The sequence below is a fragment of the Pongo abelii genome, chromosome 5, assembly GCF_028885655.2.
Source record: "Pongo abelii isolate AG06213 chromosome 5, NHGRI_mPonAbe1-v2.0_pri, whole genome shotgun sequence".
NCBI classification, from domain to species: domain Eukaryota; kingdom Metazoa; phylum Chordata; class Mammalia; order Primates; family Hominidae; genus Pongo; species Pongo abelii.
In genome coordinates, this window is record NC_071990.2 from 25,519,619 (window position 1) to 25,545,104 (window position 25,486).

Consider the following 25,486-nt stretch of genomic DNA (forward strand, 5'->3'; position numbering starts at 1 on the left):
CTGAATTTCTGATTTTACCCATATATAATTCTGAAAATAACATCCATCATCCAAATCAAATATATGAAAATATGCAGCCTGGGCAACATAGTGAGACCTCATTTCTACTAAGAAATTTTAAAAATTAGCTGGGTGTGGTGGTATATGCCTGTATTCCCAACTAATGGGAGGATCACTTGAGCCCAGGAGTTTGAACTTGCAGTGAGCTATGCTCACACCACTACACTCCAGCCTGGGTGACAGAGTAAGACCACATCTCAAAACAAACAAACAAACATATATATATGTGTATATATGTGTGTGTGTGTGTATGTATATGTAATCAGCTCTTACAGTCAAGAGAATGCAGGTTGGAAAAAAATGAAGGATTTAAATTAAAATTTGTAGTATTTACATGTCATATTTTCTCCCCATCTCCTGTCTCCAAATATATGTTAGGATATTTCTCTCTCCCTTTCTCCTTCCCTTCTAAAGTGACATTTTCTCCTCATTAAATATGGAACGTTTAATTCAAAATACAGAGAACATGTATAAAGAAGAAAATTTAAGTTAAATTTAAAAATCACCCCAACTCAAATCACTGTTATTGTGTGTTTTGTTAACATTCCAATCTTTGCTATAGACTGTCCTTGGAGGCCTCACCTCTCAGACAGTGACAACCTTATGGGGTGAACTAGGGAAGGTTTTAGAGCCTCAGTGTTGTCATCTGTTTTCTCAGGGTTGTCTGTGATGGCAGTTCTCTTCAGGAAGTCACTCTGTGTTTCGGCCTTCAGCTTTTCTACTATCAAGAACCTTGGCTGTTCTCCAAAACAAAGCTAGAATTTTTTTTTAGTATTAAATGATATTGTTAATACAGGTATGAGGTATGAAAATGTGAGGTTATTATGGAGAAAGCTGATGAAATAGGAGTTTATATATAAACAAGAGAAAGGTGGTTGCTGTGTTTTGGTAGTCTCTTCACTTTGCAAAGCAGTAGGTGGCCTTTTGTTGTGGTGTGGCTTGCAGCATTAAAGCATGTGCTATTCTGGAGACAGTTGCCATGTTGCATAGGCTGAGTACTGGAATTGAATTTTAAAGAAATCAATTAGTATGAGTACATTAAAATAATCTATAATTTTTGTGTCAATAGTTTATCATGAGATTTGTATGGAGAAAGAGTTGGTATGTTTGTCATCTAGTTTGTTATTTCTTGCTGCCACATATAACTATTTTCTGAGTCTTGTGCAATTTAAATGCATATAGTGCAAATGCTGAATCAAAGCTAGTGCTGCCTGCATGTGAGAGACATGTCTTGTTTTAGGATTTTGGTTTACCTTTCATGGTACTTATTTGGACAACAAATCATCTGTCTTTCTGTCTGTGTAACACTCTGTGTGTGTGTGTGTGTGTGTATGTATGTGTGTGTGTATGTGTGTGTGAGCTGGTGCCTGGTAACAAATACACTGATGGGGCTCCTTGCACTCATTTAACTACAGGCAGAAAACAACTTCTGTAGAGTGGATTCTCCTCTAACTCATTATTTCTGTGCACAGTGTTAGCATAGATAAGAAACAGTTACCACCTTCTGGAAATTTAGTTCTTACAACTTTATCTCTTATGGAAATGAATAAACTTGTTTCATGAGACTCCTTTAGCTCCTGAAATCTCAGTTGAAAAAGAAAAATGAGAACTGTAAAGAAGCCGAGGTACTTGAAAAGACTCCGCCGGACACGTGTGCAGGTTGGTTCGCACAGATGTCTGCCCTAGCTGCTGCCTCCCTTACTCTCTGATTGATTTCCCCTTAACCCTGAGTGTGAATGTCCACTGTTGTTTTTCGAGTAACACTGAGGCTCTGGTTTCCAAATCTACCATCAAGATTAATTTATTTCTTTCTGTAATTGTAGACTGCCAGCTTCCTGTTTTTAATCCCACCAGCTTCCAGTCAAAGATTTTTTGCCATATTTTCTTCCTGTGTTTGAGTAGCTAAACCCCCTATGTATCATCAGAAGAGCATGGCCTGCAGTTTTATGGAAACAAAGCAAGAATTTTAAAAGAGAAATGTGATCCTAGATGAGGTCAGACAAAAGTCCAGCTTTCTGTGTCCAAGGTTTACCTAATTGAGTTGAATAATGGCTGAGCCTACTTCTGACAGCCTTGCTGTTTCTTTGCATAATATCTGCTTCATTGTCTTGATGTAGACAGAATATAATGCCATTAAAATGCCAGATGATGGTTTTGAACCAAGATGAACCATTCCAAATTGCCAGATTCTGTAATATCATTTTAATTATAATGTCTTCTCAAACATGGTTACCCCAAAGTATTAAAATAATGGTTCTTAATTACAGGTTCCTTTGGGTAAAATAGACAAAAATCATGCTACACTTGTAGATCTTGTGCATTTGCACGGAATTTGAAGAAATTAATGACATCTGACATGTATTAGGTAAACAGGCATACCTTGGAGATACTGTGGGTTTGGTTCCAGACCATTGCAATAAAGTGAGTCAAGAACTTTTTGGTTTCTCAGTGCATATAAAAGTTATGTTTACTAAAGTATGCAATAGCATTATGTCTAGAAGAATATATATACCTTAAAAATACTTTGTTGCTAAAAAATGCTAACAGTCACCTGAGCGTTCAGTGAATTGTAATGTTTTTGCTGGAGAAGTTTTTGCTTGTGTGGATGCTGATGGCTGCTGTGACTATCAGGGTGGTGGTTGCTAAGGGTTGGGGTGGCTGTGGCAATTTCTTTTTTTTTTTTTTTGAGAGGGAGCTTTGCTCTTGTTGCTCAGGCTAGAGTGTAATGGCACGATCTTGGCTCACTGCAACCTCCGCCTCCCGGGTTAAAGCCATTCTCCAGCCTCAGCCTCCAGAGTAGCTGGGATTACAGGCATGCACCACCACGCCCGACTAATTTTGTGTTTTTAGTAGAGATGGGGTTTCTCCATGTTGGTCAGGTTGCTCTTGAACTCCCAACCTCAGGTGATCCGCCCGCCTCAGCCTTCCAAAGTACTGGGATTACAGGCATCAGCCACTGCACCTGGCCTTACAATTTCTTAAAATAAGACAACAGTGAGGTTTACCACATCAATTGACCCTTTCTTTCATGAGTGATTTCTCTGTGGCACGCAATGCTGTTTGATAGCATCTTACTCACAGTAGAACTTGTTTCAAAATTGGAGTCAATTGTCTTCAACCCTCCCACTGTTTTATCAGGTAAGTTTACGAAATATTCTAAATCATTTGTTTTGACTTAAGGGACATTAAAAAAAAAAAAGAAAAACAATCTTTTATTGTCACTTCAACCAGGTTCACAGTATCTTTTTAAAATTATACTTTAAGTTCTAGGGTACATGTGCACAACATGCAGGTTTGATACAAAGGTATACATGTGCCATGTTGGTTTGCTGCACGCATCAACTCATCATTTACATTAGGTATTTCTCCTAATACTATCCCTCCCCCAGCCCCCCGCCACCTAACAGGCCCCGGTGTGTGATGTTCCCTGCCCTGTGTCCAAGTGATCTCATTGTTCAGTTCCCACCTATGAGTGAGAAGATGCGGTGTTTGGTTTTCTGTTCTTGTGACAGTTTGCTGAGAATGATGGTTTCCAGCCTCATCCATGTCCCTGCAAAGGACATGAATTCATCCTTTTTTATGGCAGCATAGTATTCCATGGAGTATATGTGCCACATTTTCTTAATCCAGTCTATCATTGATGGACATCTGGTTTGGTTCCAAGTCTTTGCTATTGTAAATAGTGCTGCAGTAAACACACATGTGCATGTGTCTTTATAGTAGCATGATTTATAATCCTTTGGGTATATACCGAGTAATGGGATTGCTGGGTCAAATGGTAATTCTAGTTCTAGATCCTTGAGGAATCGCCACACTGTCTTCCACAATGGTTGAACTAATTTACACTCCCACCAACAGTGTAAAAGCGTTCCTGTTTCTCCATATCCTTCCCAGGATCTGTTGTTTCCTGACTTTTTACTGATTGCCATTCTAACTGGCGTGAGATGGTATCTCATTGTGGTTTTGATTTGCATTTCTCTGATGACCAGCATGTTCACAGTATCCTTATCAGAAGTAGATTCCATCTCAAGAAACTTCTTTCTTTGCTCCTCCATAAGAAGCAACATCTCATTTGTTAAAAGTTTTTTCATGAGATTACAACAATTCAGTCACATCTTCAGGCTCCACTTTTAATTCTAATTCTATTGCTGTTTTCACTTCGTCCACTAAACTCTTGAACCCTTCAAGGTCATCCATGAGGTTTGGAATCAACTTTTTTGAAACTCCTGTTGATGTTGATATTTTGACCTCTTCCCGTGAGTCATGAATGTTCTCAATGGCATCTATAATGGTGATTTTTTTCTGAAGGTTTTCAATTTACTTTGCCCGGGTGCATCAGAGGAATCACTATCTATGGCTGCTTATATTGCCCTACAAAATATATATATATATATTTTGAGATGGAATCTTGCTCAGTCACCCAGGCTGGAGTGCAGTGGTGTGATCTTGGCTCACTGCAAGCTCCGCCTCCCAGGTTCATGCCATTCTCCTGTCTCAGCCTCCCGAGTAGCTGGGACTACAGGTGCCCACCACCACGCCTGGCTAATTTTTTTTTTTTGTAGTTTTAGTAGAGACGGGGTTTCACCATGTTAGCCAGCATGGTCTCGATCTCCTGACCTCGTGATCTGCCCGCCTTGGCCTCCCATAGTGCTGGGATTACAGGCACAAAATATATTTCTTAATAAGACTTGAAAGTCAAACCTATTCCTGGATCCATGGGCTGCAGAATGGATATTGAATTAGCAGGAATGAAAACAACATTGATTTTTTTGTACTTCTCCATCAGAACTCTTGAGTGACTAGGTGCATTGTTAATGAGCAGTAACATTTTGACAGGAATCTCTTTTTCTGATCAGTAGGTCTCAACAGTGGGCTTAAAATATTCAGTAAACCATTCTGTAAATAGATCTGCTATCACCCAGGCTTTCTTGTTCTATTGTGGAGTACAAGCAGGGAGATTTAGCATCATTCTTAAGGGCCTTGGGTTTTTGGAATGGAACATCAGCACTGATTGGCCTCAACTTAGAGTCACCAGCTGCATTAGCCACTAAGAAGAGAGGCAGCCTGTCTTTTGAAGCTTTGAAGCCTGACAATGACTTCTCCCTTGCTAAGAAAGTCCTAGATGACATCTCCTTCCAATAGGAGGCTCTTTCATCTATGTTGAAAATCAGTTGTTTAGTGTAGCCATCTTCCTCAATCATCTTAGCTATATCTTCTTCTTCATTAGCACTTGCTCCTTCATCTTGTGCTTTTATGTTATGGAGACAACTTTCCTTAAACCTCATGAACCAACCTGTGGTAGCTTCCAACTTCAGCTTCCTCCCCTCTCTCGGCCTTGATAGAATTGAAGAGAGTTAAAGCCTTGTTCTGGATTAAGCTTTGCCATAGGGAATATTTCATTCCAGACCACTAAAACTTTCTGCATCTCAGGAATAAAGCTGTTTCACTTTCTCATCATTCACATGTTCATGAAAGTAGCGCTTTTAACTTCCTTCAATAACTTTTCCCTTGCATTTGCAATTTTGCTAATTTTTTGTTGCAAAAGGCCTAATTTTTAGCCTGTCTCGGCTTTCCATGTGCCTTTCTCATTAAGCTTGTTTCTAGCTTTTGATTTAAAGTGAGAGATGTGCGACTATTCCTTTTACTTGAACACTTAGAGGCCATTGCAGGGTTATTAATTGGCCTAATTTCAATATTGTTATGTCTCAAGTAATGGGGGGCTTGGTGAAAGGGAGAGACAGAGGAATCGTTGTCAGTGGAGGAGTGAGATCACACACACTTTTAAGTAGCTAAGTTTGCTGTCTTATATGGGTGTGATTCATGGTCCCCCAAAATAGTTACAATAGTAACATCAAAGATCACTCATCACATCACCAAAACGATATTATAATAATGAGAAAGTTCGAGATATTGTGAAAATTACCAGAATGTGGCACAGAGACAGGAAGTGAGCACATGCTGTTGGAAAAATGGCACTGATAGCTTTGCTTAATGCAAGGTTGCCACAAAGTTTCAATTGGCAAAAAATGCAATACCTGTGAGTATAATACAATAAAATGAGGTATGTCGGAACCTGATTATGTCTTAGTCATAAAACTTACAAAGAAGTAGGAGGAATATTTTCCATGTTAACAGAATGTATTTAAATGATTTGATATGTATTTGAGGTTTTCTCCAGGAGTAGAACAACCCAACCAGGCGACGTCTCAGGCCCTAGCATATTTTATCTGGAATACATCCATTCAATCAGAAAATGTAAATAACTGGGAACATTTTCTTCCAGTGTCTACAAGGTGATGGAAATTCATAAGAATGACTGAGAGCATTGTATGTAGCAGAGTGCCTTGAAATCATTAAAGATGAAACTATATTCAATATGGGTTAATGTATTTATTTCACCACCTCTCACCCACGTCCTGTCATGGTACTGGGTGACTGACGCCCTGACACCCTTCCTCACAGCTCAAGACCTCTTCACCTCTACCCTACTTCCACTTGCTTTTGTGGCCACATGACCTTGTCATCTTCTGGAACAGCTTATTCCATGATGAAAAAACAGCTCTCCCCCTCTGACTACAGCCTTTCACTTCCTCTCCCCTGAAGTACCAGTATTTGGACTTTTTCAAGGCCTCCAGACTGGGGATGGCTTGGCTTTCTCTTCTTCTGCCACCCCCGTCCTGCCTTCCTGTCCGTTCTTAACTGCTCAGCCCACAACATCCATGACTTCACCTAGGCCTTGTCGGTATCCTCTGCTCCTTCTGTCCCCACTGTTTTTCTGACACACCCACCTGGAAATCCTGCATCCTGCAGCAAGCCAGCTTCCCACCTCTCCATATACATTTGGGCTGCTGAGGGCTGCAGGAGAAAATCCCACAGCTGTTTAGTCCTGAACCACCAAGAATCCAAGACCTTCACTCTCAGCTGGACTCTTAACAGTCCTGGAAAGTTCTTTTTTATTTTTCAAGCTATGTTTTCTATTTCTCAATTTTGTAGAAAATTGAGAGCAAATACCTACACAGGCAGATATTTGTTCACAGTGCCCATCTAATCATCACGTACTCGTCTGTTTACATTCTGCCATGGCTCTTCATTGCCCTGAGAATAAAATCAAAATCCTTTTATTTGACCTGTGAGGCGCACCATGACCTGGGATTTTGTCTTGCTCCCCAGATTCTTCTGTTACTCCTCTCCTTATCACGCATCATTTGCCAACTATTTTGAACTAGATTGAATTTCTGGTAAGCATGGGCTTTCTCATCTTTGGGGGTGTGCTGTTCCTTTATCTGAAACACTTCCTGGCCCCTAGCTCACACCTCCTCTCTCCATGCTTCACCTGATTGTCTCTTTTTGCCCTCCTGTGGGTCTTAGCAGAGATATATTTTATACCAAAGAGCATTTTGAACTCCCTACGTCCCATCCCTTCTCCTCACCAGGGAATAAGCTAAGTGCCCCTTCTTTGCCCTCGCTTTCACCCTGAACTTTCCTTGTGTTAGTTCTCTTCCACTAGTGCCTGGTTATTCATCTGTTTCTCACAGTAGACTGCTAGCTTTGTGAGGGCAGGGGCAGCATCTGTGTTTAATCATGGTTGTATGCCTGGTACCTGGTTTTGCGTCTTGGCACTCTGTAGATCTTTCATAAAAATTTTTTGAGTGAATTAATGAATTCATAAACTATTCATTAAATGATTACTCTGTGATAACTAATGACAGTATCAGTTAACATATATTGACATTACCACACACCAGGGATTCTTTTTTTTTTGTTTGTTTTTGGAGAGTCTCCCTCTGTCACCTAGGTTGGAGTGCAGTGGTGCAATCTAACTGCAGCCTCTACCTCCCATGCTCAAGCAATCCTCCCACCTCAGCCTCCTGAGTGGCTGGGACTACAAGCGCATACTACCACACCTGGCTAATTTTTGTATAGATGGTGTTTCATCACATTGCCCAGGCTGGCCTTGAATTCCTGGGCTCAAGTAATCGCCTGCCTTGGCCTCCCAAAGTGCTGGGATTACAGGCTCAGCCCTGGGGGGGGTTATTCTAATAACTTGGTAGGTACTATTATCATTTTTTCTCACAATAACCCTATGGGATAGCATCTCAGAAACTGACAAATTCAGAAATGTGTCAGTTCCTGAATAAGGAAACTTTGGGATGGTTGGCTGTACTTTTAACCACTACTCTGTCTTGTCTCTGCATGTGTGGGCAAGAACTTTGTTAGGTTCTGAGGAGGAGGATGGGGGGTTGGGAGGAGCTGCATATGTTCTCTGCCCCAGAAGAATCATGGCCCAGGGGAAGAGATAGCAAAAGGAACAACTATTCCAGTATGACTTGATCAGTTTCTTGATGGACATCTGTGCAAGGCACTATAGAAGGACAGAAGAGATTTTTACTTTAATTAATTGAAAATTAGTAATTTATATTTGGTATACACGTAATCTAATAATTCATTAAGTGGAACACACTTTTCAAACTATTCTAACAAAATCTAACATTATAAAACTATAACATGGAGACTGCATTGCTAAATACCTTTCATCTATAAAGGAAGTGACACTCATCTTTGTTTACAAAAAAGGAATGTGACAAAATTTATTTCTATGTGCAGTCAAAAAGTGTGGTTTGTGAAATGTGCTGTTGTTGTTGATCTTACAGGAGAATCATGAAAAAAGTCTCCATGGAGCCATCTGAGCGCCTGGCTAGTCTCCAGGCACTGTGGGACAGCCAGACCGTGGCTGAGCAGGGCCCCTGTGGTGAGCATGCATTTTAAAACTGAAATGTGAATAGCTGGATGGATATCCCCCTGCCAGGAAGTTAAGTCTATTCCTAGTGTGCTACTGTAAAGGTGCAATTAGTTTCAAGGTGTAATTAGCAGCGCACAGACTTTAGATTGGTGGACAAAAGTCCTATATTTAAGCTGTATTGCATCCTGCTGTGTACTTACTATAGAACAGGGAGGAGAATCTTTGCTTTTTTCCCCCCTAAAAAGGAAAAGGATAATCAGCATTGTCAATATCGGCCATATTTAAGCTTTAAAATTTTAATTTAAAAATCATTTTGCCAAAGACCTGTCAGTGTTTTTGTTATATGTTTCAGGTGGATTTTCTCAGATGTATGCCTGTGTTTGTGACTGGCTTGGATTTTCATACAGGGAAGAAGTACAATGGGTAAGAATGTCTGTGTCCATGTGCATGAGCAAACACCCTCCTGGAAAATATTCTAATATTTGGCTGGCTTATTTTTCTTTTTTTCCCTTCATTTATTTTTCACTTAAAATCTTCATTTCTCAGATTACATAAAAACCTGCCATTGTCATTGTCTAATTCTCACTGTCTCTCTTGCTTTCCTGGTCATCTGCATGGACTGATGATATGACTGAATTATATTTCAAATAGGATGTGGATACAATTTATCTTACCCAAGACACCAGGGAATTGAATTTACAAGATTTTAGTCATCTTGACCACAGGTAAGCTGCTTCCTTCCTTCCTTCCTCCTTTCCTCCCTTCCTTCCTCCTTTCCTCCCTTCCTTCCTCCTTTCCTCCCTTCCTTCCTCCTTTCCTCCCTTCCTTCCTCCCTCCGCTCCCCTCCCCTCCCTTCCCTTCCCTTCTCTTTTCTCTTTTCTTTTCTTCTCTTCTCTCTCTTTTCTCTCTTCTCTTCTCTTCTCTCTTTTCTTTCCTGCAGTTCTCTGTTGGCACTTAGGGCTGTACATTATCTCCAAAGAATTGTTTTATAAGAGGAATCAGGACAATCTAAGAATCTCTAGATTTTTGCCTTTCAAGTTATAGTTTCAAATATGTTTATCACTGTGGATGACTCGTGGAGGTCCACAGTGCATGTGTGTATCCAAAATCCAGAGTTCGTAGTTAGAAAATGTGCTGAATTTTACCATTAAAACAGTACAATTCTTAGGTTCTTATATCAGCCTACAGAAGTCTGTCTATTCTACCCTGTCTATAAAATGTAGTATTATTTTACCTAATTGCTATTTAGAACATTTTTTCAAGGATGAACTTTAATACCGAAATTCTAAGATAAGACTTTTAGTTCAGAGTTTATGAATTCGGCATTGGTAGGGCGTGTATGTGTATGTTGGTGAAAATCAGTTTGTCAGTATCTGCCGTGTGATAGTGATAATAAAGTCATGAAACCTGTTACAAGTTATTTGAGAAACTTTTAGATTTAAGATCTTGACTTGAATATATTTAGGGCTATGGCTTGTGAGATTCAGGCCTCAGAGAAAAGCTTCATTTGCTCCCCATGTCTCTTAGCACAGCAGACCTGGCAAATTTATTTTGCTCTCTAACAGTCGAGCCCGGCCCTATTCCAGAATGTCTGGTAATTTATCTTGGCCTATCCCAATCTCTTCAATCCTGGATGTGCTGCTGCTTATTATAGGTAGGCAGGGGTCAGCCCTACTTAATAAACTCCAACCCAATAAATCTTTTCTCTCTGAGTGGAATTGAGAGAGAAATCTGGGATTCCAGCTATATCATTTGTGCCATTTGGACAACTGAAGTGTCACAGAGGATTGTTGTTGCCCATATGTCATTTCATCACCAGCATCTTGCCCCCCAAAATACCGTTTTGAATTATTTTTCCACCTACCTGGCAGGAAATCCAGAATTGTAGTGTGGTCCCTGAAGAGCTCTAGCCAACTGAATCGGCCAGGGAAAAAGTATACTAGCTGGATATACCTCCTCTTTGCACAGCCTGGGACTATGGAAGATGGTGAAGCAGGCTCAGCTGTGTCTGTAGTTGTGGCTGATGGGCCTCAAGCCTCCAATTCTCAGGCAATTTTTTTTTTTCCTTCTTAGAGCAGTTCTCCTTCTTCCTATAAGTGAGGCAGCTTTATACTTTCAAATTTAGACAGATGTTTCCTGTGTAGCTCAGAAAAAAGTGAACTGAGAAAGAAAAAGGGAAAATATTTTACTTTGTAAGTATTTTCTAATAAAACAAGAAAATTGAATGGGAATAAGATAGAAGTTCACAGTCCTCCAGTGTTTGGTCTCAGCGTTTTTGATCCCAGCGTTTTTGGTCCCTTTACAATCTTAAAAATGATTGATCTTTGTTTTTTGTGGGTCAAAACATTGGTATTTACAATATTATAAATTAAAACTAAAATTTGAAATATTTATTAATTAAAGAAATGACACTAATAAACCAAACCATTAGGTACTAACATAGGTACTGTTTTTATGAAAAAGTAAATATGTTTTCCAAAACAAAAATAAGTCAGCAAGAAGAGTGGCATTGGCTTATCTTTTTGCAGATCTTTTTAATGTTTGACTTAATAGAAGACAAAGTGGATGCTCATATCTACTTCTGCATTCATAAAATTGTGATACGTTGTTTTGACTGAAGTATGAAAAGAAAATCCAGCCTTAAAGATGTGTAGTTAGAGAAGGGAGTATTTTCAATAGCCTTTTCACATAATTGTGGCTATTCTTCCTTGGTACTTCACCAAAACTCAACAAGTGGTGGTTTCTTAAAGATAAGTTGCAATGTAGAATCAGAACCATATCAATGAACTTTTTTGTATTTTGTTACATTAAAGTCTGTTTGGTCTATCTTATTCTTTGACTGGGTCTTATCCATACATAGTTTTGTAGCATTGTGCATTGGTAACTTAGAAAATATTTGTTCATTGAGTTATACATAGCTTTCAAGTATCTTCCTCTTGTATAATAGCAAAATAAAAAAGAAAGACATTTCATAACTATCATCGCTGATATTATAAAAGTTTTTTTAAGTACTTTAGAGCTGTTGAGCTCATAGTAGCAGACAAAAGTTTTCCAAAATTTAAATTTTTGCTTGAAAGATACGATTTTACTATTGGAAGAAAAAACCATATTATCAGGTGAAGTGATATCTTGAAGTGACCAGATTACTTCTTACATTTTAGAGGGAGTGTCTACCAAATCCCAAATCTAAATAACTATACGTTGTCATTTTTTTGTGATGGTCCACTGAAAAAAGAGCTGGTTCTGCTGAAAAATGCAACTATCACACAAACACTTTACATTGAGACAGTGATCACTTTGATATATAGAGGAAAGAGGAAGATACTTCTCATTTTGAACATACTTCTCATTTTGTTTCACAGGATATTAAAATGTTTGTACTCAAGAGCTAAAATGTAATAAAATGAGTAATGTTTACTGCTTCACTGAGGACATTCTAAAATGAAATTGATGTTTGTTTAAAAAACTAGGAGCTTGTGTCAGTGAAGACTCCCGCCTTGCCTTGTGCTCAGGTGCTAGCAGTTTTCCCCACCATTGCTTTTGCACCTTCCATGCAAAGGTCAACACAGTGAAAGGATAAGTTTGTTTTAGTGTTGTTATGAAAACGATTTTGAACCTGTGAACCTCCTGAATGACTCTCAGGGTCCCCAAGGGTCCATCCCTGGAGAACATCTGGCCTACGGGAGTGAAGACACTGTAGGGCAGCTTGAGGCGTTTTTTTGGACTTATTTTATTATGCCATAATGATTTTTATACCATTGATAGGTATGTATAGGGTCAGTGCTAAACTTTTCAGCTAATCCACCATGTTTAATTTGGTCTCATCCACCAACTAACTCACCACATTTAATTAATCTGTCGGCAAAGGGAAACTATATTTAAATAAGCCACTAAATACAGTTACCTGAACTATGTAGCATGAGAAATTTGTCAAACCTTTTAGAAAAATTACTTACTAATTCCTTAGTTGGAGAATTTTCATTTCATCAGTAAAGACTGCATTAGTGGAGTAGACCCAAATCATCTACTTTTCTTGCTTAATTAAGGGGCTGGAAGGACATTTGTCATTATTGAGACTCTAGTGGAGGATTTGGAAAACTTTTTTTTTGTCAAGGACCAGATAGTAAATATTTTAGACTTTATGAGCCAGACAGTTGCTGTTGCAATTATACAATTCCACTGTGGTAGCTTGAAAGCAGACCTAGACAATATATGAATGAGTATTGCTATGTTCCAATAAAACTGTATTTGCATAAATAGGTGTCATGGGCTATAGTTTGCTGATACCTGCTCTAGAGCAGCCACCTCTAATGTGGAATGTATGTACCTAGAGAAAAATCCAAGATGGGCTACAAAAAACTAGTGGAACTTTATATTATTGACTTATTTTAATATTTCTCCTTGTTTTATAATATGTGTATAAATATTACTATGGTAGTCTTTGGGATGCAATAACTAAATATTAAAAAATAGATGGTACTCAAAAAATTTTTTTACTGTTTTTTACTAGTCTTACTATTAAAATTAGAGCCAGGTTATATATATGAAGAGACTGTTCTCAGTCCTTTTGGATGGGCTTTGATATTATTTTGCTAATTGAATTACAACAAATTTTATTGGCTGATTATTTCGATGTAGTAGAAGCTTCAACATGCTAATTCATGAAGGTATCAGTCTGCACTTAAATGGTAGAGTTGTAGGATTCATTGTGGCATAAGTTGATGTGATGTGTATGGGTTATTCTCTTACCTCTACTGGTATTTTTCTCATTGAGGTGTGAGTTATGGAGAGGAGGAATTAGAAAATTTGGAGGTGTCAGAAAAGACATCAAATGGGCTATGTGTTGAGCTGGAGTTTGTTAGCAAATATGGGGAGTCATTCTCATATGTATACATGAATTTTCCCACTGTGGCAGTTGGTTCCTATGTTCCCTATTTGAACATATTTGAACATATGTCCCCTATTTGAACATAATTCAGATACAAGCAAGCAACCTTGTTTGCCATTTATATTTATTAAAATTAGATTCTGCATGCATTTGTATGTCGAGATCTGTGAACTTCATATTACAGCTAGACTTCCTTCTAGAAAGCTGTACTTGTTTCAGAGTCAATAAGAAAGCTCTCCTGACTGGCCATCATCCAAAGCTTTATTTTTTCATTCCACTTCTTCTCGCCATTATATTTAGTCTTCATACTTAGAAACATCCATTTGTAGCAGTCCTTGAAACCATCAGTGCTTCTGGAATGGAAATTCAGTGAGGGCTAGGCTGTGTCTGTCTTGCTTATGCTCTGTGATGTGATACTCTACAGTCAAACCATAGTCCCAGAATAAAGGATTTTTAAGAGATGGTGAGTGATCTGCTCTAGTGGAGCAAATCAGAATCCTGCGAGGTAGGATTATTTCTAGAAAGCCTGTCAGATTACTCAAATATTGTCTACCACCCTGCTCCGGTCGGCAGTTATAGCTTTAATGACATTCTTAACCCCATTTTGCTTGAAGCCATGGCTAAATTCTATCTGGATTCTTATACAGTTCCATTTGTTTCTTTTAGTTTACTCATCCAGGTCATTATTTTTTTCTGCCTATAAGTTTGTAACTACCATTTTCCCAGGACCAGTTCAGATTCAAAGCCGGGGATTTTAGTCATGGGAGAGGCACTGATGTTAATGTCACAGGTCTGAGAGGATGAAACATGGCTTTGGCAGCTTGCTCATCTGAAGCACAGAGATGGAGGATGCAATATTCTGTCTGTGTGGGACCCCATCACCACACGTGAGACATGGTGTTAGAAGGTCCAGGTGTGGTGACAGGGCAGTGCCTTGGTCATTGTTCTGTCACCAAGAGCCCCTACTACTGTCCTCACCCCTCTGATTTGCCTAGGATCTGCTCTTCTTCAGACATAGGCCCAGTGTTAGGACACTGTGCCCCTTATGTCATGTGATCTATAGCCACAGGAACCGAAGGATGGAGAGGCATGTGCATCGTCCTGTCCTGGGGCTGCTTTTCAGTTATCCAGCCTGCTATTCTCTTTTCATTGCGGACTTGGCTTCCTATTTCTATATATCTTGCTACTGCACTAAAACCTGTAAGATCTGTCTAGGCGCTTCATGGTAATTTGTAAGCAATTTGAATGTTGTGATAATGTTTTCTTATTTATTTACTATGGTTCTATCAGAACTGAATCTAGGAGCAGTCCCTCTGTTGTTGCTGAATAAGCATTCAGGAGTAAGGATGACAGTGATCATGCTAGATCTAGCCAGTTAGTCTCTGGAGAACAGTAATTAGGAAGTACTTGGAAAAATGCCCACTCCAGTTGTTATTTATAAAATGTCCAGTTGGCATTTTATTTAAGTATATTCTTTCAATTTCTTCTGTTTTAGGTTATCAGTAGGCCAAAAAAAGGCATAGATTGAAAATTTGTTGTAAATTTCTCATGGGATTTCTCGAAGGTCTGTGAGCTGACATGTTAAAAAATTTAATTACACTGTAATTTGGAGTGGTAGGGAATTATGAAGGTAGAGGTACTTACTGGTGCCAAGAAGAAGAAAATATATAGCTTTAACTACATCGATTTCTCTTGTTCCTGAAAGATTTTTAAGAGGAGCTAATCTCATCAATTCTTTGAAGACTCAATGACATGCATCATTGAGCTTCAACTTGGCTCACAAGAGTCCAGGCAGCAGATTCATGCTTTTTTGTGTTGTCATATTTCTTACTGATCAGGGTGACATTCTTGAGTGTGATACTATCAGGAAAGAGTTCTGAGTGTGGATTATGTTTGGCAAGGTTGTCCTAAGGACACTGCTGTCATTTTTTCCTGATCAAAGCTCCATTTTTTTTTTTTTTTTTTAAATTCCTGGTCTCATTTATAAAAGCATTGCTGTTTGGAGAGTGGAATCAGGTGTGAACAGCATTGGCTTCTGTTTCCATTCCTGAATTTCTTGAAATAGTTCTGTAGAACAATGGTCCTCAACCTGGGTAACATGAACTCTGTGGGGTGAACAAGATGATGATATGTTGGGGATGTGACATTAATAGTAGAACTTGATTTTTGTCTATTTTTTTCTCATTCATTTTATTTATGCATGTGTGTATGTTTTATACTGAGCTTAATATGTTAGTGCTGCAGTACATGTATATGATTTATAGATTAACACATTTTTTAGAGGGGATGATATGCAAAATTCTTTGCTTTTGGGGATGAATGATCAAAAAAATATAGAGACCACTCATTTAGGCCCCTGGGAATGTCCTCATCTGGGAACTGTTTTAGGTATTTACATCCTTCCCAGAGTTGGTGAGTGGTTCTGCTAATAATTTAATAATATACAAGACATGTCTCTATAGACATGTTAGGATAGCAGGAAGGAATAGCTAATTTGTGACATTCTTAACTTTTTAAAGCTCTCCAACTCCCATATTCAAAATAGATGGAATGGAGAAAAGTCTCAATTATTCCCGGAAAGGCTATCAAATGAATATGTCAGGAAATGATAGTGCTAGGCTCTGAGTTTTACCAGCCTTTCCATGAGAGTGCATAATCCATTGTGTGCATGCATGGAGCATGAAGAGTGGCACGGCTGTGCATTCTTGCATTAAAACACCTCCTTTGAGCCTTTAAATGTTTATAAGATTTGTGAGAGGGAAATCTTCACTCCTGTGGTAGGTGGATATACTAAGAATAATCATGATGTTGTTCATTGAATTACTGCTCTCTCTATTTGTGCTTTTCTCACATTGCAGGTTGTGGGGCTTGCTAGATGTCCTTCACATCCAACAGTTATTTTTGTTCTTTAACACTTTCCTGGTGTATTTAACACTGTCTATTTAAAAGTCACAGTGTTTTTAAAATTTCAGAGAGATGGCAGGCAGGGGAAAGGGGGTCAGGAGGGAAATTTGTACTAATAATAATAACTAGGAAAATTAAATCCTTATAAAGTCATACAGATCAGAAAGATGGGATCAGAACTAGGTAATCTAGGTTTAATAGGTTATCTAGCATGTAGAATAGTGAAGAATTTGGCAAGAGATCTAGACTCTCAATCCCTTGCCAACTTCTTTGTTTTTGCATTTTAACTTTTTATTATAAAATAGCCACCACATATTAGCAGTTTGTTTTTGATGTTCAGAAAAAAAGAGGGCTGTACAATTGTCACTTCAGAATACATCTTAATACTCCACTAAAAATACAAAAAATTAGCTGGGTGTGGTGGCACGTGCCTGTAGTCCCAGCTACTTGGGAGGCTGAGGCAGGAGAATTGCTTCTTGAATCGGGTGGCAGAGGTCGCAGTGAACTGAGATCCACCACTGCATTCCAGCCTGGGTGACAGAGCGAGACTCTGTCTCAAAAAAAAGAAAAAAGCTTTAAAATCAGAAACCAAATGATTGGTTAGTTGTGATGGAAGGGGTTTTCAATCCTTTGATCTGAAAACCTGTGGATATACCATCCTGGGTTCCTCTGTAGAGTATGAAGATTCTTTTGATGGTATGGAAGGCAAGTTAGTCATTAGTGAGATGACAGCACAGTGGTTAAGACACGGGATCATGAGTCACACTGGCTGGGTTTGAATCCTGGCTCTGCCTCAACTAGCCTTGTAACCTTGCATATTTCAAACTTCCCTCTGCCTTTGGAATGTTCATCTGAAAATGGGGTTAATAATTATACGTCTCTTCTGGGGTAATTATGAAGACTATATGGATAAATATATTTAAAGCACTTTGTGTTAGTACATAAAAATGTTATAAATGCTTGCTATTTTCATATGCTTAAAGGTCTTCCTTTTTTTAAATGAACAATTATCTAACGTGACAAGTTTTCTTAATTGAAAAGAAAAATAAAGTTAGAAAATCCTTATGTTACAGAAAATTTTGGATTTCCTGCGACTAGTTCATGGATTTTTTTCTGTGATGCTCTTATTTTATCGGTTTTATGATGGCTTTTTCTTCTGAAAAGATGTAAGAGAAAAACTTGATTCTTTAGAGTTGTAAGGGAAGGTTTCGATTATTCTGAAGTGTCAACTGACATAGAAATAAGGATCCCAACTTTTTCTTTCTTTCTTTTTTTTTTTTTTTTTTTTTTTTTAAAGACAGGGTCTTGTTGTATTACCCAGCCTTGACCTCCTGGGCTTAGCTGATCCTCCCACTTCATTCTCAGTAGCTGGGACTACAGGCATGTACCACCATGCCTGGCTAATTTTTATATTTTTAATGTTTTACATTTTATTTATGATTTATTTGTAAAGACGGGATTTCACCATGTTGCCCAGCTGGTCATGAACTCCTGGGCAAAAGCTATCCCCCTGCCTCAGCTTCCCAAGGTGCTGGGATTACAGGTGTGAGTCACCATACCTGACCTGGATCCCAACATTTTTTATACTCCCCAACCAGTGATTAGACTAATAACAAAACCAAAAAAACTCTATGTGTAGTAAATTTACATCAGGAAAAATGTTAGTGAATATTAACTGTCTCATCTCTCTTCAGTGTTGTGTAAGAAATGATTGTGCCACGTGGCTCTAAAAGATGTTAATACTGGATCCTTCTCCTCAAGGTTTGTAGTCTTAAGATGTTTTTGCTACCATTTTAAGGAAATGGTAGAAGTAATGTTTGGAAATGTATAGGAGAATGCAATGTTGCCATATTGCCAGGACTCATGAGAGGGTTCTCTCAACTATTACAACTCCTTTTAAGGCTGACTTGACTTTTCAGATCAAAGGTTACATCATAATTAGGAGTTTCTTAGAATGTCAAAGCAAAACACAGTGGGGGATGTACAATAAATGTCATGGACTGGTGATGGTAAAAAGCTGTCACCACTTCCAACTAAGAGAAATCAGTTAATATGACAATGGCTGATGTTTGGAAACCTTTCTCCTTATGTCAATTAATTGCATGAGCACTTAGTGAAAACACGAGGAAGGATCTGTCCTGCCATAAACTCCACCAGGGAAAATCAGGTAGTCCTTTGCAGTGAGTTGGTATCAGCACAGCAGTAGGGAGGCCCATGCAAATGTCAAATTAAATATTTATTCATGATCTGTTTATGTGCTCACTTATTACTGTGTCCTAAGAAAGCCATCCAGGAAAATGAACTCTCAGAAATGAGATTAGTTACGTACTGTCTTGTGTATTTTGTATTTTCTATTAAAATGAGACCGCATCAGAGTCTTGATTATTACTGGTTCCATAATTTTTTTATTATATCCAAACTTGTTTGTCCCATGCAGGCCTCAGTCTCCCTAATCCTTGGTCTTCATGTTTGTTCTGGCTGTCATGGTGGCTTGATGCCCAGAAAGTAATGAATTCTAGGGGTCCTGAATGTCACTCTACACTAGACCTTGCCTCTTACATAAAGCATTTGCTGAAGTACTTCCTAAGCACTTGGTCTTACACTGTAAGCTCCTCATTCTCAGCATATTGCAGCCAGGCTGAGAGGTATTAAGGGTCTAAGAAATTGAGGTTTTACATGTTGGTATGTGTAGTTATAATTTATTAACTTCTGTTTCTATTTCATATTCTAATGTATGAACATTCCATAATTTATCCATTCTACTGAATGTTGGTCAGACATTTTGGCTAGTGTATTGTCTGTTATCTGTAATGCTGCTAAGGCCATCCTTGTACTTGTCTCCTTAGAGAAAAGTATGCAGATATGTACCAGGATGGAAATCATTGTAAGTTTAACCACTATGTCCACCATTTAACACAAGAAATAGGCTACTGCCTCTCCTTAAAAGACTTACGTATATCAATTTTCAATCACCGTTCCCTCCTTCTCCGCCTGCCCCACCTGGTTATAATAATGATCCCAGTAATCTTTGTGTTCCTTTATAGTTTTATCACAAAAGTATGCCTATTTTGATTGGCATTGCATTACATCTATCTATAAATCAATTTGGAAAAAATTACTATTTTGCATTGGCGCTTGTTCTAGCCTCTGAACCCACCTTCTGCCTTAGACTCCTCCCATCTCTCTGATACATCATGTCTACATTGTAGAGACTGTTACCTTGCCTCTGATACCTCCCACTGATATTGCAGAAATTAACTTTCTGAAACATTTCTGTTCGAAAGTTTTCTACGACTACCTTGCATGCATGAAGTCATGCCTCCTAAGTGTAGCTTTCAAGCCTCATTTGTAGGTGCTAAGTGTTCTGGTTATCTGTTGCTATGTAACAAAGCCCCTCAAACTTAATGGCCACAGCAAGAACAGTCAGGAGTCACAATGAAGAGTTCCTCATTCATGTGTTTGGTGCTTGATGCTGGCTGGCTGCTGGAAGGCAGCACTGGGTTCCATGGGTGAGCTTGCCATGAGAGAGAGCTGGGTAGAAACTGTATTATTACCTCTTCTAATCTAGCCTTGACAGTCCTGTAGTTTGAAGGACATCTGTGTTGTTTTTAGTTTCTGGTAATTATGAACATAGCTCTTAAAAATAAATAATCATTTACATTTTTATGTGAACATAAATTTTGATTTTTCTTGGGTAATTTCCTACAAATGGGATTGCTGGATCAGATGTCAAGTATCTGTTAAACCTAATAAGATGCTGTCAAACTGTTTTCCCCATTGAGTGTATCATTTTGCATCCTCATTGGCTCCATTTGAGAGTTCCAGTTGCTCTGGGTCCTTATTAGCAATTGGTATTGTCAGGTTTTTTTTAAAATTTATTTTTTCTCTTTTTTAAACCGTGCATCTCTTTTTGGTTTTTCCCTAATGCATTTTTCTAATGCTAATAATTGTGAGCATCCTTTCATGTGCTTATTTGCTATACATATATCTTATTTAGTGAAGTGTCTGTTTAGATCTTTTGCTCATTTAAAAAATTGTGTGATTGTTTTTTATTTTTGATAGTTCTTTATGCATTTTGGATACAATTCCTTTTTCAGAAATGGGATTTGTAAATATTTTCTGTCAGCATGTAGCTTATCTTTTTCTTCTCAACATCTTTTGTAGAGCAAAAGTTTTTAATTTTGAATCAAGTCCGGTTTATCGATTTTTTTATTTTTGTATTTTGCTTTTCAGAGATCTAAAAACTCTTAGACTAAGCCGTACTTTACTCTGTTGCCTATTTCTTCTGCTTATAATATGTGTCTCATCCCACTCCCTCATCTCTGAGGGCTCAGTAACATCTTCTTTCTCAACTTGGTTGTCTTGATTAGCACCCCTTTTATATGCACACATAGTATTTTGTATTCCCCCTACCTCACTAGGGCTTGTTTCACTGTGTTATAGCTGCTTTTCCTTCCTGAGTCTCCTGCTAGGCTGTGCCAGGCTATCAGTGTTACAGGGCAGGGACCATTTTCTATGTTCATTTTTGCATCAGGCCCAGTGATTCATGCATGATGGCCGGCATTTGTTGAACATAAGAATGAATGGAATTGCTGGATATGCTCAGGTTCCCCATGCCATTGTACATGCTATTCCTAATTTCTTAAAATATTCTTTCTCCCTGGCTGGTTGGTTTCCTTCTGATCTTTTAAGCTGGTGAGCCATTCCCCATTTACTTCAGGCTGAATTACTTGCTGTCCTGCTGTGTTCTTAGGACTTTTTGTTTGTTTGTTTTTTAACATTTTCCCTATTCAGCACGTCTCTTGTCTCTCCTTGTATTACAGATAGTTGAGTAGGGGTTTTTCTTTACCAGTGGAGTGCGATCGAGGAATAAGAGCTACACTTCTTTTTCATCTCTTAGCTCTCAGAGCCTAATAACCCTGCGTACTGCTAAGGACTAAATAAATATCTGCTGAATATGATATGTGATTGTCTCCTTCTAATTGTTTTTTAACATAAGAAGCCTAGGCGTTAACACAATTTAGAGAAACATGGTAGGCAAACCATGCCAATATGCTTAGTCTCCATCCTCCTCATGAATAACTTTTTCTAGAGCAAAATTTTGTTTATATCATCCATAGAAGATTTGATTTTGTAAAATAGATTGTGAATATGAATCATAGAACAATTTAAAAACATCATAATTTTGTTAGAAGAAATTGATATCACCTTTAATGCTAACAAGGTATCCTTATGACATTTAGCTATATTTCTTTCTTTTTTTAAGAAAAGTCTATATTTGTTAGCATTTATATCTTTTTTATATGTAGATTTTATTAATCCCAATTATATATTATATCACACAGATGTACACTTTAGAATGCTGTATCCCTTAAAAATTTAATATTGAACCATAAGCATTTTTGGTGTTGAGTATTGTCGTATGTAAAGATGATGCTATTTTACTCACTGCATTCATGATTCCGTAAAGTGATGTGCCCTTCAGTTCCTGAAAATGACTTCATCTATGACAAAAGCCAGTTATACTTCAAATCAGATCATGTGACAGAACAGAATACACAAAAAATGGTTCCGAAGTGTGGTCACTCCTTGACATTAAATCCACAAAAAGATGAGATGAGACTGCTTTGCCGTCGTTCTGAATGTTGAAATATACAAGAGAACTCTCAGCGTGGGCTTTGGGGACTGTAATAAGATGGAATTCACCCTTAGAGAAGCTACAACCTGTAATTAGGCAATAGGAAGAGATACAGGAACTTGTTCCGAGCACAGAGCATGTGGCCAATGGAGGGGGACGAAGAGAGTGAAGACTATAAAATAACTATTGAAAGAGTTGTTCTCCTTTTTAATCTAAAACTTAAAAAAAATTTTAAACTTAGGCAAAGTTAGTAAAGAGGCTTGTCAGTAGAAAACCTGGCATGTGGAAACACATGACTGAGCCTGCCTATTTGTCTGGATTTTTTTTTCTACTACCTGAGGGCACTCATCTCATCTTTTTAAAGCATGTCTGTTGAAACTGCACACATGTGGTGCTTCAGAGCCAGGGTTCTGACTGTAGTTCTGTCCCTTTGGCCTAGTTTCACTTTATTTTCTGAACATCTGTTCCTTCGTCTGTAAGATGTAAACAACAGTAACTCCTGGGGTTGTTTTGAGATTTAAATGAACTGGTCTATGTAGAGTGCCAAGCACAGGGCTGGGCCACCCAGAGCTATGAGATAATATTGATTCTCAGACCTCTTTCCACCTTCTGCCTTTCTTTTCTATTTCAGTAAAAATCTGAGTATCTGCTACTTGTCCTGCACTGAGTATAAAACTGATATGACGTCACTAAAGCTAAAAAACTGAAGTAGGCAAAGGCTTGGTTTTCAAAGAACTGAATAATTGGGGGTGGTAGGGGACTGATGCTTAAAGCAACAAACTATAATATAAGATAGAATAAATAAATGCTAAAAAGGGCGGTGGGGTTTGATCAGGAGAGGACTTAAGGAGGTAAGGATGTGTGATAGTGGCATTTAAGGACACATAGATTTTCATAACTGAACAGAGCAGTAAAAGATTATTCTGAATGTGAAACTGCACATCATGTTAGATGAGTAACAAGTTGTCAGCTTTTTATCTTGAGCATGGGATGAGTTGTGGGAGCTTAGGCTGCAGAATTGGAATGGAGGCAGAAGTGTCATGCAGATAGCTTCACTACATGGTCAAAGAGCTGATACGAAGCCTAAGACAAAAATGCACCTGGGCTATCTTATGGATGTAATCACTACTAAGAATTAAAAAAAAAAAAGACCAAATGGTTGCAAAATGCTTGCTAAGCATTGGGAATCCATCCAGTGCCACTTACTGTCAGGGTAGGCAGTACTTGCTTGCAATATGAACTCCTCTGACTAGAGAATACTATATGAGATAATTGATGGTTAAAGAATTTATGAAGGAGGCCAGGCACTGTGGCTTATGCCTGTAATCTCAGCACTTTGGGTGGGGGCCAAGGTGGATGAGTTTCTTTGAGCCCAGAGTTTGAGACTAGCCTGGGGAACATGGGGAAACCCCATCCATACAAAAATTAGCGAGGCATGGTGGCACGTGCCTGTAGTCCCAGCTACTTGGGAGGCTGAGGTGGGAGAATCACCTGAGTTTGGGAAGTCAAGGCTGCAGTGAGCCATGATCATGTCACTGCACTCCACCTTGGGTGACAAAGTGAGACCCTGTCTCAAAAAAAAAAAAAAAGATTTTATGAAGGAGAGGTCTAAAGAAATAACACTTGTTATTGGTATGGACTTAGAGGTAGGATTTCTCTCAGAGCAAGGAGGTTCTTCAAGCAAATTCTGATACCAGCCTCTTTCCTTTGGAAGTAGGAAACAGAGTCCCTAGAGACAATTTACTTCAACTTTTGGGAACTTTGAAGATCAGTCTTTGAGAACTTAGTTGTTGTCTAGTGGCCAACTAGATGTTGTGAATAATAGAAATTAACAGGTGAACTTGGATGTCATGGATTAAAAATTAAGTGTCAGTGTAGCTACTGTAGGAGCACTTTCATGTACTTTGTTGTTTCTGCCTCCAGGGACCTAATACCTATCATTGCTGCTCTGGAATATAATCAGTGGTTCACAAAGCTGTCCTCTAAGGATCTAAAACTGGTAAGTAATCAAACATGCAGCAAATGTTGCTTGGATTTGCTGAATTTCAAAAACCCAATAATTGTGAAAAAAAAAACAATTTTTTTTACTGTACTAGTAAGCTGTATACATTTTATTTCTTGAGGAGGTATTTTCCTTTAAATGATTTGCATAACATTTAGTCAAATTTGTTATGTGAGATGCTTCCAAGTATTTCCTCATGTATTCAGCTGTTTCAGGCAATTTAAGAAGATGAACAAAAGGATACATTTAGTGTAGCCTTTAGTATAAACTCATTCAGTTGGCAAAAACTGCTAAAGTTAAATTTGCACAGCTGCAAATAGCAGATTTTATATTCCTATCTTACACTCTGTCTCTACAAAGTTTCCCTTCCTAGGAATTTAGGAAAACATTAACAGGTAGAGTTCCCCTGGTCGAGTAATGATAGTTAATGTTGATTTTCTAGATGGGGTTTTGGGTAGATTTATATGAAAGCAAAATGAAATTAAAGTGAAATCTGTTTTCATAAGATATGAAAGAGAAAAATATTTGGTGTATTTTATTAGTGGAAATAAGATGCTGTGTTGGGGTTGCTGCCAGTTCATATCAGTCATACGGACAGAATGCTTATCCATAAATTAACTCTCTGGTGTTTGTTATGGGATAAGAAAGAATTTATGTGTTTTCCTGGAGACTCTCATGTTTAAGCCTCTAACTTGCAGAGGTCATAGAATCTGGGGGTTTAAGATTTTCGTAGTGAATACATCAGACTTGGAATGAGACATCGGATCTGTAGGACACGGAGGGTTGAGACTGGCTAGTGGGCAGGTGACTTGGTTCTCTGAATTTGCCTGGGGTAGGGGTGGCCTAAAACATTATATGTATGAAAATGGACTAAACTCATTTGGGGTCCCTTAAGAGCCAATATGGTAGAGGAAAATGCATGGACTTGGAATCAGAAACCTGGATTTCAGATTCTGATTTTTATTACAAGGCTGTGTTACCTTAGATAACTTACCTGACCTTCCAGGGACTCAGCTTCCTGCATACCTGTTATTGTGAGCTAGTTGGAATAATTTCTTATTCATCTCTATCCAGTGCTTTTGAGAGTGTGTGGCTCATAGTAACTATTTAGTAAAAATTGGTTTAATAAGTAGATGTCTAATAAGTTATCAAAGAGATTGGGAAATGAACAAATATGAGAGTATGAATTATGTGAACTATATAATTCAAACAAGAGTTGTGTCTGAGCAGTGATGATGAGTGAGGGTTGGCATG

General features: G+C 38.3%; 1 protein-coding gene across 13 annotated transcripts in view; it reads left to right on the plus strand.

The window, feature by feature from the left end:
* Window positions 1-25,486, plus strand: part of CARMIL1 (capping protein regulator and myosin 1 linker 1) — a 349,638-nt gene that overhangs the window by 164,359 nt on the left and 159,793 nt on the right. For all 13 annotated transcript variants that reach the window (XM_054557000.2, XM_054557001.2, XM_054557007.2 and 10 more), the window contains 4 exon segments: window positions 8,712-8,809; window positions 9,153-9,223; window positions 9,452-9,525; window positions 24,154-24,229. In XM_054557000.2, coding sequence (XP_054412975.2) covers window positions 8,712-8,809; window positions 9,153-9,223; window positions 9,452-9,525; window positions 24,154-24,229 — 319 coding nt within the window.